This window comes from Oncorhynchus clarkii, chromosome 3, assembly GCF_045791955.1.
Source record: "Oncorhynchus clarkii lewisi isolate Uvic-CL-2024 chromosome 3, UVic_Ocla_1.0, whole genome shotgun sequence".
Taxonomy (NCBI): domain Eukaryota; kingdom Metazoa; phylum Chordata; class Actinopteri; order Salmoniformes; family Salmonidae; genus Oncorhynchus; species Oncorhynchus clarkii.
In genome coordinates, this window is record NC_092149.1 from 25,430,917 (window position 1) to 25,446,617 (window position 15,701).

Genomic DNA, 15,701 nt, shown 5'->3' on the forward strand with positions numbered 1-15,701 from the left:
GTGTGTAATTTATGAGTTAGAATGTTGTTGTTGTTTAGAGTTGAAAACTGCGATGTTAATGACTTGCCTCTGGGTTTACCACTGCTGTGTGGAAACAACACAGAATCATATTTTTTTTAACAATAGAGGACTAAAATAGTCTCAGTTACTCTAGATCTGAGTAATCTTGTCCTGCATCTCCTGTTCTCCAGTTATCTGCTGCTTCCATCTTGTCGTTATCGTGGTGAATGCTGTGAGCCTGGAAACAATCTTCTTCCTCATCTCCAGCTCAATTGTTTCTGATTCCTCAATAGATGCAGAGTATGTAGTCAGTGTGGCTTGCTGACACATGCACGAGGATGAAGACAAACAATGTACCAGACACACACACACCTTTCTACCCCTCTTCCTCCAGATCCTTTCTAAAGCTGTTCCTCCCTCCGTTTACCTCTCTCTCTGGGTAAAGACCACTCCTCTACTATTGAAGATGATCTCTGGCAAAGATAAAGAATACAGAGCACTGTTCTTGTCACAGAAAAAACTCATCCTACACACGCATACTCTTACCTCGTACTCTTCTGCCTCTATGAGGAGTTTGGCCGTGGTGATGCGGGATTCATATGGTGGGATGTCACTCTGGAAAGGGAACAAAAAGAGTTAGACACAGACACACACACAATTGCTCTCACACAGACACACACAAAGTCACACAAACAGAGCGATAAGTTGGCCCTCTGACTTGGCATTTATGCTCTGGGTTGTCTGAGGGGGGTAATAAGTCTCTCACCTGTGTGTGTTCCTCCTCTATGTCCTCTCTGCTGGGTGGAGCTTCACTCTGTTTCAGGGCAGGTAGCCACGCATCCACACTCCTCATCAGGTACTCCTTCCCCTCCTACACACACACACACACAAAATCTGACATCTGCTCCCCTGATCCAGGCTGCATCACATCCGGCCGTGATTGGGAGTCCCATAGGGCTGCGCACAATTGACGGCCGTCATTGTAAATAAGAATTTGTTCTTGACTGATTTGCCGAGTTAAGTCAAGGTTACACACAACTGTCAAATCAACTCCATCTGGTTAGATCCACAGTGCCATCTGGTGGCTGGAGGAGATATTTACAAAAGTAACCTTGAGAAGAGCTGCAGTATTCCAAAACTTGTCCCCTCTTTGAAATATAAGAGTCATTTAGGAGTAAATCCTTAGCTTGCTGTTATTGTTCCTCCCTAAAGATTAAGGCTCTCTGAAGAATTGGAGGCCTGTCTCATTGCAGTGCTAGGACTAGCAGATTATCATAAAATTTTATGACAATTGCAAATGCTCTGATTGTTCAGTTAAAGACCATTTTTCTGTCTCCCCTCATCACTTTCTTTTGTTCTGTCATAAACTTATTAATGTGTGTGTTCCTAGCTCATCAGATTAATGGCATATTATTCAATTTTCTCACATGAATTAACTCTGATCGCTGCTTTAACAAGATGATAACTTAGCGTGAGACATACCTGCCTCTGATTTACAGTGTGTGTGTGTACTGACCTGGTTCTTCTCTGTACTGAACAGGTAGCTGGCCATCAGCTGTAGAGCCTCTGGGTTGTCAGGCTGATAGGTCAGCGCTCGTTCTATGGCCTCTCGACACTGATCTCCTGCCCTCTCCTCCATACTGCACACAAACACACACAAATCTGTGAATTCAATATACAACAGGTACAGATAGGTAACAAAAATGTATATATGATTTTTGTGTTACCAGAGGTCAGTGAAGTAGATCTCTGCCACAGAACAGTAGGCCACACACACGTGTCTGGCTATCGGGATCTCTGACCCCAAGTCCTGGAGTGGAGAGGCTGCTGCCTCAGCTCCTGCTCCTGCCTGGGGTGACAGGGAGATGGTTGAGGTAGAAGTATTCAGCATCTCTGGCTGCCAGTTTGTGACAGTCAGTTTATGATACAGTCAGTTTGTGACAGTCAGTAGAAGTGTTCAGACTGAAGAAACAGCTCCTCCTAGTGTTCTGTGTTAGACATGCATTCAACAAGATCCATGAGTGTATGTGCATGTACTCACTGTGGCTTGTGCGTGTTTCTCCAGCATACACAGTAGTATCTGTACTCCTTTGGTGTAGTACTGCACAGCCTCCTGGCCTGTGTGTATCTGCCCTAGAGACATGTATTTACTATGACCTTCTTCAGGACTCAACTGCACTGCATGCAGAAACACTTAAAGCTGGGGTTAAGGAACACACACACTTGCATGTGCATTTGCACAACACACACATGCACACAGAGATGCATGCAAACACCATACACACACACACTGAAGGATATTTCCTTGGCCCTCTGTGTGTCTCCCAGTTCAGAGTGGATGTGTCCTAGCAGGTCCAGGGTAAGGAGGTTGTCAGGCTCCACCTCTAGTGCTCGCTGACAGAACCTCCCCGCCATCTCAAACTCCAAACTGTCCATACACTCCTCCGTCTGAAACACAACACAAGACAGATGTTAGTGTACAGCGTGTGGCAAACTCCAAACTGTCCGTACACTCCTGACTCCATCTGAATAGGAGAAAGAGAGAGTATGTCTGGAGTGTGTGTGTGTGTGTGTGTCCTACCTTCTCCAATAGTTGTTCTACAGTATATTTTTCAGCAGTTTTTTTCTTGGCTTTCTCCTGCATCTTCAACTTCATTCTATCTTGAGGTGACAGACCTGCCAGTCCAGAGCCTGTTGCAACACAGTCCCTATTGTCAACAATAGCCTACATAAGTCTGGCTACAGTTACAGTAGCTAACTAGCAAGTTAGCTCGCTAGGTTGTTCTTTCCAGATTGGACTAGCGAGCTAGTGCCTTCAGAAAGCATTCACACCCCTCGTCTTTTTCCACATTTTGTTGTTACAGCCTGAATGGTAAATTTATTAAGTTGTGATTTTTTTTTTGTCATTGGCCTACACACAATACTCCCATAATGTCAAAGTGGAATGATGTTTTTGAAAAAGTAAAATGAAAAGCTGAAATGTCTTGAGTCAATAACTATTCAACCCCTATTCTTGTTATGACAAGCCTAAAGTTCAGGAGTAAAAATGTCCTTAAAGTCACAAACAGGTGAAGTCGGAAGTTTACATACACTTAGGTTGGAGTCATTAAAACTAGTTTTTCAACCACTCCACAACTTTCTTGTTAACAAAATATAGTTTTGGCAAGATGGTTAGGACATCTACTTTGTGCATAACACAAGTCATTTTTCCAACAATTGTCTACAGATAGATTATTTCAGTTATAATTCACTATATCACAATTCCAGTGGGTCAGAAGTTTACATACACTAAGATGACTGCCTTTAAACAGCTTGGAAAATTCCAGAAAATGATGTCATGGCTTTAGAAGCTTCTGATAGGCTAATTGACCTAATTTGAGTCAATTGGAGGTGTACCTGTGGATGTATTTCAAGGCATACCTACCTTCAAACTCAGTGCCTCTTTGTTTGACATCATGGGAAAATCAAAAGAAATCAGCCAAGACCTCGGGAAAAAAAATGTAGACCTCCACAAGTCTGGTTCATCATTGGGAGCAATTTCCAAACGCCTGAAGGTACCACGTTCATCTGTACAAACAATAGTACGCAAGAATAAACACCATGGGACCACGCAGCTGTCACTTGGGGCGGCAGGGTAGCCTGGTGGTTAGAGCGTTGGACTAGTAACCGGAAGGTTGCAAGTTCAAATCCCCGAGCTGACAAGGTACAAATCGTTCTGCCCCCCACTAGGCCGTCATTGAAAATAAGAATGTGTTCTTAACTGACTTGCCTAGTTAAATTAAGGTAAAACAAATAAATAAATACCGCTCAGGAAGGAAAAGTGTTCTTTCTCCTAGAGATTAATGTACTTTGGTGCAAAAAGTGCCAATCAATCCCATAACAACCTTGTGAAGATGCTGGAGGAAACAGGTACAAAAGTATCTATATCCACAGTAAAACGAGTCCTATATCGACATAACCTGAAAGGCCGCTCAGCAAGGAAGAAGGTACTGCTCCAAAACCGCCATGAAAAAAGTCAGACTACGGTTTGCAACTGCACATGGGGACAAAAATCGTACTTTTTGGAGAAATGTCCTCTGGTCTGATGAAACAAAAATAGAACTGTTTGGCCATAATGACCATTGTTATGTTTGGGGGGGAAAGGGGGAGGCTTGTAAGCCAAATAACACCATCCCAACCGTGAAGCATGGGGGTGGCAGCATCATGTTGTGGGGGTGCTTTGGTGCACTTTACAAAATAGATGGCTTCATGAGGAATGGAACATTATGTGGATATATTGAAGCAACATCTCAAGACATCAGTCAGGAAGTTAAAGCTTGGTCGCAAATGGGTCTTCCAAATGGACAATGGCTTAAGACAACAAAGTCAAGGTATTGGAGTGCCCATCACAAAGCCCTGACCTTAATCCTATAGAAAATTTGTGGGCAGAACTGAAAAAGCTTGTTTGAGCAAGCAGCTCTGTCAGGAGGAATGGGCCTAAATTCACCCAACTTAATTGTGGGAAGCTTGTGGAAGGCTACCTGAAATGTTTGACCCAAGTTAAACAATTGAAGGCAATGCTACCAAATACTAATTAAGTGTATGTAAACTTCTGACCCACTGGGAATGTGATGAAAGAAATAAAAGCTGAAATAAATGATTCTACTATTATTCTAACATTTCACATTCTTGAAATAAAGTTGTGATCCTAATTGACATAAGACAAGGAATTTTTACTTGGATTAAATGTCAGGAATTCAACTGTAAATTGCATGGACTCACTCTGTGACCAAAAATTGTGCTTAACATGATTTTTGAATGACTACCTCACCCCTGTGCCCCACACATACAGATAATTGTAAGGTAATTTAGTTGAGCTGTGAAAATCAAACCGATTCAACCACAAAGACTAGGGAGGTTTTCCAATGCCTCGCAAAGAAGGGCACCGATTGGTAGAAGGGTAAAACAAAAAACAGACATTGAATATCCCTTTGAGCATTGTGAAGTTATTAATTACACTTTGGATGGTGTATCGATACACCCAGTCACTACAAAGATACAGGCGTCCTTCCTAACTCAGTTGCTGTAGAGGAAGGAAACCGATCAGGGATTTCACTTTGAGGATAAAAAAATAAACCAAATGGAGCTAAGCACAGGTAAAGTCCTAGAGGAAAACCTGGTTCAGAATGCTTTCCATCAGACACCGGGAGATTAATTCTCCTTTCAGCAGGACCGTAACCGAAAACACAAGGCCAAATCTACACTGGGGTTGCTTACCAAAAAGACAGTGGCCGAGTTACAGTTTTGACTTAAATCTACTTGAACATCTATGGAAAGACCTGCAAATGGTTGTCTAGCAAAGAAGAATAACCATTTTGACATAACATTAATAATTTTGGGGGAATAATGGGCAAATGTTGCACAATCCAGGTGTCGGAAGCACTTAGAGACTTGCCCAGAAAGACTCACAGCTGTAATCACTGACAAATGTTTTCTGGGTAGTAAGTTGGTGGTCTGTTGATATCCCTCTAGTGGTGTGGGGGCTGTGCTTTGGCAAAGTAGTGGGGTTATATCCTGCCTGGTTGGCCCTGTCCGGGGGTATCATCGGAAGGGGCCACAAAGTCCCCCGACCCACCCGCTGTCTCAGCCTCCAGTATCTATGCTGCAATAGTCTATGTGCCTGGGGCTAGGGTCAGTCTGTTATATCTGGTGTAATTATCCTGTGTTATCTGGTGTCCTGTGTGAATTGATGTATGCTCCCTCTAACTCCCTCCCTCTCCCTTCCCTCCTGGACTACCTGAGCCCTAGGACCATGCGTCAGGACTACTTGGCCTGATGACTCCTGGCTGTCCCCAGTCCACATGGGCTTGCTGCTGCTCCAGTTTCAACTGTTCTGCCTGTGGCTATGGAATCTTGACCTGTTCACCAGACGTGCTACTGTACCTTGTTCCGGACCTGCTGTTTTCGACTCCCTCTACCACACCTGCTGTCTCGACCTCTGAATGTTCAGCTATGAAAAGCCAACTGACATTTATTCCTGAGGTACTAACCGGTGGTCTACAACCACAGGGATTACTAGTTGAACCTGCTGGTAATCTATGAAAGTTTGAACATCTTGAAGAATAATCTGGCCTTACTGGCACAGCCAGATGAGGCCTGGCCACCCCTCAGAGCCTGGTTCCTTTCTAGGTTTCTTCCTATGTTCCTGCCTTCTAGAGAGTTTTTCCTAGCCACCGTGCTTCTACATCTGCATTGTTTGGGGTTTTAGTATAAGCACTTTGTGACTTCTGCTGATGTAAAAAGGGCTTTATAAACACATTTGATTTGGTATTGTGTGTAGAAGGGTGAGGAAAAAAAATATATTTAATACATTTTGAATTCCGGCTGTAAGACAACAAAATATGAAATATGTCAATCGGTATGAATACTTTCTGAAGACACTGTAGCTATCACACATAATATAACAGATATCACACATGGACAACACTAGTTGTCCTTTATAGCGATCTAGCTAACACGTTAGTTACTGTATGTAACATACCTCCGTTAGAGCGCGGATCTTTCCTCCTGGCTTTGCTCTTCTTTTTGCCCTTGGTTTGGCCTCCCATTACAACAATGACGATTTGTAATCAAGTTTATAATTTATGTCAGAATCACTGTAAAAAATATTGGGGACAAATTAGTCCACGCGTAGGGTGTGAGTGCACATGCTCAGTACTGCTAACCCAGCAGCTACGGAGAAAGATAGTGGACAAACAGTTCCAGTTAAATGTGAATCGCAGTAAGAACAGTCGCTGTTTGAAAATGCCAAAGGCAATCGATTTGATGTTGCGTTTTCTTGTCTCATGTACTATATACAACCTTAATTAGTTGAGTCTTTGATCAAATTCCATTGATAAAGTGTTGAAACAAACGCCATTGGAGTATTGTTAACGGAAAATAGGCGGGAAAGATTTGATGTGAATAATTGACAGTCTGAACTCACCAATGGGCTGCCAAGCTGGAGCCCATACCTCAAGAACATTCTGGATTTGGACCAATCCACAGCTACGAGCGTTTTCGTCACTCAATACACATTTCCAAACAGCTGTTGTAAATAGACGAATGACATACTGCTAGCTAGTCTTTGATACCGACGACAATCATATATTATTTTCAAAATTGTACTACTTCGGATATCTATTACAGGCGTTTGCCTTTTAACAACTGACTAAACGAAAGTTACCGGCATTCAGACCTGAATTTAAACTGCCACCGCCTTAGCGCTCTTTGGAACGTCAAAACGTTATGCATTTAGCTAGCTAAAACATAGCAAATTGGTACTAACGAGTTAACGTTAGCAGGCTACTAGGAGAATTGAGCAGTCAACTAACAGTCTGGCTCCCTAACTTATTGTTATCTATCTGGACAGCTGACCAGGCAGCTAACTAGTTTACGCCCGCTGCTTTGCTGGAGATATTGGCCCACTCTAAGATAGCCGGTCAGACGCGCCCACATAACATTCACTTTACTAGCTAGGTAGCTAACTAACGTTGATGCTCCTATCTCCCATCTGTCCGCTGGTCAGACCGGGGAGACTGCCCTGCCACGGAGCTTCGTTGTGGCCGATGCCACCGGCCCCGTTTGACGAGGGAAGCGAAGCACCAGTTCCTGGAAAGTTGAGGAGTAAACCACAACGCTAGCTAAGGTTCGCTATCCACCGGACCGTGGCTGTGTGCGCAGTGACAGCTCTGTATTTGATTGTAGTTGGCTAGACAGCTAACCGTTTGCCAGGGCTGTTGGACCAGTGTTATAGAGCGATGGGGGAGTTAAATAAAGAGGTTGTGGATCTAGTTTGGGAAAGACCAGGCAGCAACGGGGTGTCCGCTTCACTCTTCCGGAGATGGACCCAGGGTAAGATTACCTCTCGCCTACTTCGCTCCATTCTGGCGCACCCCCCTCTAACCTGAACACAATCCTAGCCTTTGTCAGTGGTGGGGCAAAATAAGTGACTCTGTGATTCCTGTATTTTAGGGATGGTCTTCAGTGAGACAGAACACACAGCACTGGAGCAGTTTGAAGGAGGACCCTGCGCTGTCATTGCTCCTGTACAGGTATTGACCAGTCCCCAGACCAGACAGTGCATAACCTTACACACAAACATGACCCAGCCTATGACCAGGTAGAGGGTGTTGGTGTCTGTTACCAGAATGATGATATCAAGACAGGCACACATCTTCTTAGATAGCACTTTACAGAAGTCACCCGACAGGCACTCAGCTGAGAAGCCTTCTCTACTACTGTTTATTTATTATAGTACTCTATGGTGCTGGAGTGTCTTCGCAAACATCTGTTCTTAGACAGAGTGGATGAGGACGGCAGGTTGTGTTTTTGATCCTATAGAGATGGGTTACAGCTTGTAGAATATTTCCTGATTGTGTGTTTCCTGCAGGCCTTCCTTCTGAAGAACATCTTGTTTAACAGAGAGAGTTCTAACTGGAGACGCATCACAGGTAACCCTGACCTCTAACCCTAACCCAGCATTTCCCAAGCTCAGTCTTCGGGACCCCAAGGAGAGCCCATTTTGGGTTTTGTACTAACACTACACAGCTGATTCAACTTATTAACGCTTGATGATTAGTTGATTATTTGAAACCGCTCTGTGGTGTTAAGGGAAAAACAAAACATACACACCTTGGGGTCCCACGGTCTGAGTTTGGGAAACCTTGCCCTGACCCTGTTTAACAGAAAAGGTTGTAACTAGAGACACGTCACAGGTAATCCTAACTTCTGATCCCAAACTGACCCTGTTAAACAGAGAGCGCTCCAAATGGAGATGCATCATAACTATATATATATATATATTAGAAACCTAGCCTAGATCTTCTGTTCCTTGTAGAGGAGGAGCAGAAAGCGGCCCTATGTTCTACTCTGGCTGAGATCCTGGAACAGGCCTGCTCTACCTCCTCCACCACCTCCTACTGCCTGGTGACCTGGGCCAAAGGACAGTGCCCCCACACTACCACTCACACATCCCTGACAGGGGGTCCGGAGACCAGTCAGACCCAGCAAGACCAGCAACCCAGTGAGTCCCACTACTCATCTATCCACTAATACCCATGTAATATGAATAACTGCATTGCTATAGTGAGATGGTATTAATCATCGCATATGATAGTGGGTAGACCGCATAGTGAGTAGTATTGCTGTCACTGTTAATATAGAATAATGACATGTGTTCTGTCAACGTTACCTGTTTCTCTAAAATGTGTATGTTTGCATCTGTGTGTGTCTCCTGTGTGTAGCTGCTTTGGCTGCTGAGGATCTTGGCTTTGAGCGGTTTCACAGCATCCTCCAGTAAGTAACTCTACTGACTGTGGCTCATCTCTCTATTGGCCATGACTTCATGGAGATGAAAGGACCACTACATTGCAGGAAAGTCAGGAATGCTAGTGTGTGTATCTCCATCTGTCTGGGGTTGGCTAAGCTTGTGTGTGTGACTGGAGTTTCTCAATAATGATTTACAACCTGCTGACTCAGCACACACTCCTGACTCAGCACGCATTCTCCTCACTGATTCCTTAATGAGACACACACAATCTTTGATTTTCTGCCAGAGGAGCATCCGATTGCCATATGGCACATTGCATAATGACATTATACAACACTGTCAGCATGAACCCTCCTGTCTCTGCACTCATTTAGAGGTCAATGTCATTAGAGGTGGTCTCGCTGACTTCTAGCCCCTGACCTTTGACCTCTCATCTCTACAGGAAGCGTATTGTGAAGTCATTATCAGAGCTTAGAGAGGAGGTGGTGTCTCTCTACGAATCCTGGAAAGGGCGCTGTGGAGTCCTGATCTTCCTCTACTCTGTCATCCTCACCAAGGTAAGGCTCTGCGTGTGTTTGTATGTGTGCATATTACTCTGCACTCTTTGTGTGTGTGTGTGTGTGTGTGTTTGTATGTGTAACCACTTTTCTCTTTCTGTCTCTACAGAGGATAGAGAACATCAGGAATGAGATTGAAGATACTACAGAGCCTCTCATAGATCCAGTCTATGGCCACGGCAGGTACAATCCCTGATCCCTCACTTTATTGAATCTTTATCAGCTATATTTCTTTTGACAACTTGAGAAGTGATGTTCCAAAAAGCTTAATCCATTCTTTTTCTTTCTCTTTCTTTCTCTCTCAATTACTTTTCTTTCTCTTTGCAGTCAGAGTCTGGTTAACCTGTTAGTGACGGGCCATGCTGTCTCTAATGTGTGGGACGGAGACAGGGAGTGCTCTGGCATGAGTAAGTACTCCACACACAGGCTGACTTATTTATTTGTAAAAAACATTGTCATTTAGGAGACGCTCTTACGCCCCCCCCTACTGGTCCCCTGTGGGAATCGAATAAACCTCATTATCTGGCAGCGTGATTTAATTGGAATCTTTTCTTCAATGAGCATTTGGCGACTTTATTACTGTTTACGGAAGGTGTTGCGAAGACGTTGTCCAGTTTCCTGGTGACTGTGATACCACATCTGAACACTAGGTGGCAGTGGTCAGTCAAACTTTCATACACAGAGACCAAAGAAGCTGTTTCACTTTTTTTTTGTTTTTGTCTAAGCTGGTCTTCTTTCCCTCCCTCCCTCCCTCCCTCAGAGCTCCATGGTATCCACAACCAGGCATCAGTTGGCTTCCTCACTCTCATGGAGTCACTACGCTACTGCAAGGTACGAACAAACACAGACTGACATTCCTTCAGGCTTGTTATGTCCAAACCATAGTGGTGAGTTTGTTCTTGTTCACTAGTCACGAATGATTGCGGAGAGAGATTCAAACATTCTGTGAGAGAATCAGCACCATAAATAAATACATTGTCATACACACTCCCTCTCTCTCACATACTGCCACTTCTTTTGTGTGACTGACTCTGTGCAGTAAGACATTTTATGATCTGGATAGTGGTGGAAAACAAACCACTCTGCAAGATCCCATGTGAAAATGTGTTTGGAGGCAATAGTCCTCACCACCTAACCCCAACCCTACACACATTCACACATACTGTGAGATTCGAGGGAGAAAATAACATTTTACATAAAAAAAAACAAGTGGCTACAGGAAATGTGTAAGGAGCAGGGACTACAGTAGAGTAGTAGAATAGCTGAGTAAGTCTGGGTAGATGAGTTAGACCTGGGTACATTGGTATGTTCATGCTATAAACCTGCTCATTGAACAACCATTGTATTAGTAACAATATGAGTATTTTCTTCTCTCTTACTGTACATATTCTATTACGTCATCAGATTGTATTCCCTGATCATTCCTTTTGTCAGTTGAAATGGCATCAGAAAGCCTTTAGTCTATAAAACTAACCTGGTCTGGGTTCAGGCAGTTAAGTTGGTCTGGAATCTGAATCAGAACTGCTTTGCTCCAGTTTTGGTTTGTATGTGTGTTTCAGGTGGGTGCGTTCCTGAAGTCTCCTAAATTCCCTATATGGATCCTTGGCAGTGAGACTCATCTCTCAGTGTTCTTCGCCAAGGTAAGAATCACACAAGAACACACACTCAACCTGGGCCATGTGTGTCTGTGTGTAATATAAGCCAGTCTCTCTTCCAGCGGGCAGGTCAGAAAAAGAAGAACCAGGAATGTGTGCTTTAACAGATTTAGTACTGCACAGTTCACATGAGAGAGAAGGCAGTAGTATGGTCTTATATGGCTAGTTGCTGCTGTTTTTTGGCGTTGTCTTGAAACCTTGTGGTCAGCTGTAACTGGGCCAACCAGCTTGTAAATTGCACACACACCAGTGTTTTGGGTGAAGCAGTGTGCGTGTAACACAGCTGATATGGGGGTTGAGAAATGACAGCATGTTCATAATGTTTATTAATTGTTACAAAGGGACTCTTAAAGCTGGGCTCCTTAATGGTGAAACTGCCCCATTTGTTTGCGATATTACAACAACAAAGAAGTTACTAAAAACAACACACTTTTCCCCCCTCAGTCATCAGTGCACAATATGCAGTGGCGATTTTAGCATGTAAATCTTGGTGGGGCAGAAACAAGTGGGGTGCATGCTGTTCAAGCTTTTGACTGGTACTGTATGTGTATTTAAGTAGTCAAACGTTGAGTATCTGGTTCCATATTCCTAGCACACAATGTTTACATCAAGTTTGTGACTCTACAAACTTGTTGGATGCTTTTGCTGTTTGTTTTGGTGGTTTCACATCATTTTGTGCCCCATAGAAATGAATGGTAAATAATGTATGTTTCTAAACATGCTACCATGTTTACAGATAGTCCAGAATGAATCGTGAATAATGAGTGAAAAAGTTAGACGCACAAATATCATCCCGCCCAAGACATAACCTCTCACCATTACAATAAAAGGGGAGGTTAGCATTTTTTTTTGACAGGTACGATATTTATGCCTCTAACTTTCAAACACTTAAACAAAGTTGAAAAGGGGATGTTAGCTAACTTCACTAAGTAGGTCTACATTGGTTGGATAAAAAAGTACATTAGGTCTACTTACAACTATGTTTAGCCAACTGTACAACGTTTCTACTGGTAGCTTGCAAAGTAAAAATGATCAGCTAACAGTGCATCAGCAAATGTGCCCTTCTGCTGTTTGACAGGCAGAGCCCACAAAGGATGGGGAAATGAACCTAAACCACTCATACTTGTCAGGTATAGTTCACTATTATTTTATCACTCAAATATCCAATTAATGGTGGCCAATATTGAGAGACCAATGATACCCTTATGTATGACATAATCAATTGATGTTTACTGAGCATGAGCATGCTGTATAACTCTGAAAGGGCTGAGCTAAATATGTGCAATTGTTTTGTATGGAAAAATCTAACATTTAAGAGGTGATTTATATTACAACCAAATAATTCACTTTTTATTTAACAATCCCTTGAAAAGGGCATGTAGTTGTCAATGGTTTAAGTAAAGCTGGGGTCTCCTTGCCCTCTAGCAGGCAAATCGAATGCTCTGCACCGTATTGTGACGTTTTATTGATGACGACCTATAACAATGGTGGTGGGGTGGCACTGTTTCTCCCCTACTGCACATTCTATCTTGAAGTAAAATGACTAACAATTTGGAGCACTATTTTAGATTATTCTTGGAAGAATTTCTTACACTCATTCAAAGATCCTTCTGCATATGTATACAGGCACTGGATTCTGTTGGCTGTGGATCGTGTGTGGAACTGTATACTGCTATACCTGCGTATCAAAGCCAGCAATCAACTTAAGGCGGAGCTAATTGATTCTCTCTGGTACTGGATATGGCATCAGAGGAAAATAGAATGTTACAGCTAGCGTTTACCTACCTCATAACAATTCCCAATGGATTTTCGAAGAAATGGATAATACAATTATTGTATAAAGTGATCAATAACTCCAAAAGCAGAAGTTTGTCAGCAGTTTCCAGGCCTTTTAAAGGGGTCTTATATTAAGATGAATCCAAGTCCCATATCATCTGTGTAGATGTTGTGTATTGTACTGTACGACTCCGCTCATGTCTTGAGGGTTGGAAACATCTTGATGTTGGAGTAAACTATCATATTAGATTAGAGCAGTTGTTCCATGTCCCATGGGATAAAGCAGGGTACTGGGTAGTGTCTGCCTGCTAGGGGGCTGGAACACATGTAGAGGCAAACTAGATGAACCAGATGAGGACCATGAGTCATGGTCCTCATGATTTCACTGTGATGGGAGCCATGGAGGTTATTGGTAGTCAAGGCACTGGTGACATAGTACACACACACACACATTCCTGTGAGTGGGGAACCTGATCCTGATTAGCATTAATGGACGTAGGAGATGTGTGTGTGCCCTCAGGTGGATGTTTTCTTGTTGGGAATGTGATCCCAGAGTTCCCATCTGGATCCGTTTGTCCTGCTGGAGACGATGGACCCCTCATTTCTGATTTGTTCACTTGGATGGAGAGAAAGGAGACTCAAGGCCATGGTGTGGTCGAAGTAACACGTTTGTGTATATGAATTTAAATTCAATATGCAGATATGAGGGCAAGTTACAGCTTAGATGCAAGAGCATAGTACAACATTAATAGCATGGCATTTACATCTCCACTATGTCAAAAGCAGTGGCTAAAAATCCCTAATGGCAAAGAAACAAATCGCCCAAAAGGCCAATTATTCTTGAATCTCAAGGGTATTTTTTTTATTTAACCTTTATTTAACTAGGCAAGTCAGTTAAGAACAAATTCTTATTTTTAATGACTGCCTAGGAACAGTGGGTTAACTGCCTGTTCAGGGGCAGAACGACAGATTTGTACCTTGTCAGCTCGGGGGTTTGAACTTGCAACCTTCCGGTTACTAGTCCAACGCTCTAACCACTAGGCTACCGACTAGGATTTTTCAATGCCGATACCGATTATTGGAGGACCTTTTAATTTTTTTATATATATATATTTACAACAATACTGAATTAACACTTTTATTTTAACTTAATATAATACATAAGTAAAATCAATTTAGTCTCAAATAAATAATGAAACATGTTCAATTTGGTTTAAATAATGCAAAAACAGTGTTGGAGAAGAAAGTAAAAGTGCAATATGTGCCATGTAAGAAAGCCAACGTTTAAGTTCCTTGCTCAGAACATGAGAACATGAAAGCTGGTGGTTCCTTTTAACATGAGTCTTCAATATTCCCAGTTAAGAAGTTTTAGATTGTAGTTATTATAGGAATTATAGGACTATTTCTCTCTATATACTATTTGTATTTCATATACCTTTGACTATTGAATGTGCTTATAGGCACTTTAGTATTGCTAGCTTAATCTCGGGAGTTGATAGGCTTGAAGTCAAACAGTGCTGTGCTTCAAGCATTGTGAAGAGTTGCTGGCAAACGCAGGAAAGTACTGTTTGAATTAATGCTTACGAGCCTGCTGCTGCCTAGCACCGTCAGACTGCTCTGTCAAATCAGACTTAATTATAATATAATAAACACAAAGAAATACGAGCCTTAGTTTCCGGATTTGACCATATTAATGACCTATCATTTCGAAAACAAAATGCTTTCAGTGAAATATGTAACCATTCTGTATTTTATCAAACTGGTGGCAACCCTAAGTCTAAATATTGCTGTTACATTGCACAACCTTCAATGTTATGTCATAATTATGTAGAATTCTGGCAAATTAATTATGTTTTTTGTTAGGAAGAAATGGTCTTCACACAGTTCGCAATGAGCCAGGCAGCCCAAACTGCTGCATATATCCTGACTCTGCTTTGACTGAACGCAAGAGAAGCAACACAATTTCCCTAGTTAATATTGCCTGCTAACATGAATTTCTTTTAACTAAATTTTCAGGTTTAAATTTTGTATTTTTTTTAATTAACAGGTACTGCATTGATTATATACAACGCAGGACAAGCTAGTTAAACTAGTAATATCATCAACCATATGTAGTTAACTAGTGATTATGTTAAGATTGATTGTTTTTTATAAGGTAAGTTTAATGCTAGCTAGCAATTTACCTTGGCTCCTTGCTGCACTCATAACAAGTGGTCAGCCTGCCACGCAGTCTACTCGTGGATTGCAATGTAATCGGTCATAATCGGCGTCCAAAAATGCTGATTAACGATTGTTATGAAAAATTGAAATCGGCCCTAATTAATTGGCAATTCCGATTAATCGGTCGACCTCTACTCAAAGCTATATAGTCTTTCTGAATTACGTATACATGCATCATTGCAGACGTGGGGTGATAGGAATCTC

The 15,701-nt window shown here is 42.4% G+C and overlaps 2 protein-coding genes across 2 annotated transcripts in view; one reads left to right on the plus strand and one right to left on the minus strand.

Moving 5' to 3' along the window:
* The window catches only part of LOC139391703 (uncharacterized), a 31,207-nt gene extending 24,146 nt beyond the window's left edge, over positions 1 to 7,061 (minus strand). Inside the window, exons 1-9 of the mRNA XM_071139179.1 lie at positions 6,965 to 7,061; positions 6,521 to 6,635; positions 2,582 to 2,691; positions 2,302 to 2,448; positions 2,042 to 2,194; positions 1,728 to 1,849; positions 1,517 to 1,640; positions 767 to 871; positions 547 to 615 (exon numbers count right to left, since the gene is read on the minus strand). Coding sequence (XP_070995280.1) covers positions 547 to 615; positions 767 to 871; positions 1,517 to 1,640; positions 1,728 to 1,849; positions 2,042 to 2,194; positions 2,302 to 2,448; positions 2,582 to 2,691; positions 6,521 to 6,587 — 897 coding nt within the window. The 5' untranslated portion in view covers positions 6,588 to 6,635; positions 6,965 to 7,061. The remainder of the gene's footprint in view (positions 1 to 546; positions 616 to 766; positions 872 to 1,516; positions 1,641 to 1,727; positions 1,850 to 2,041; positions 2,195 to 2,301; positions 2,449 to 2,581; positions 2,692 to 6,520; positions 6,636 to 6,964) is intronic.
* Positions 7,023 to 15,701, plus strand: part of LOC139391694 (ubiquitin carboxyl-terminal hydrolase MINDY-3-like) — a 38,598-nt gene continuing 29,919 nt past the window's right edge. The window contains exons 1-10 of the mRNA XM_071139167.1: positions 7,023 to 7,872; positions 7,993 to 8,072; positions 8,411 to 8,471; positions 8,858 to 9,043; positions 9,264 to 9,315; positions 9,732 to 9,846; positions 9,956 to 10,029; positions 10,174 to 10,253; positions 10,607 to 10,677; positions 11,406 to 11,486. Coding sequence (XP_070995268.1) covers positions 7,779 to 7,872; positions 7,993 to 8,072; positions 8,411 to 8,471; positions 8,858 to 9,043; positions 9,264 to 9,315; positions 9,732 to 9,846; positions 9,956 to 10,029; positions 10,174 to 10,253; positions 10,607 to 10,677; positions 11,406 to 11,486 — 894 coding nt within the window. The 5' untranslated portion in view covers positions 7,023 to 7,778. The remainder of the gene's footprint in view (positions 7,873 to 7,992; positions 8,073 to 8,410; positions 8,472 to 8,857; positions 9,044 to 9,263; positions 9,316 to 9,731; positions 9,847 to 9,955; positions 10,030 to 10,173; positions 10,254 to 10,606; positions 10,678 to 11,405; positions 11,487 to 15,701) is intronic.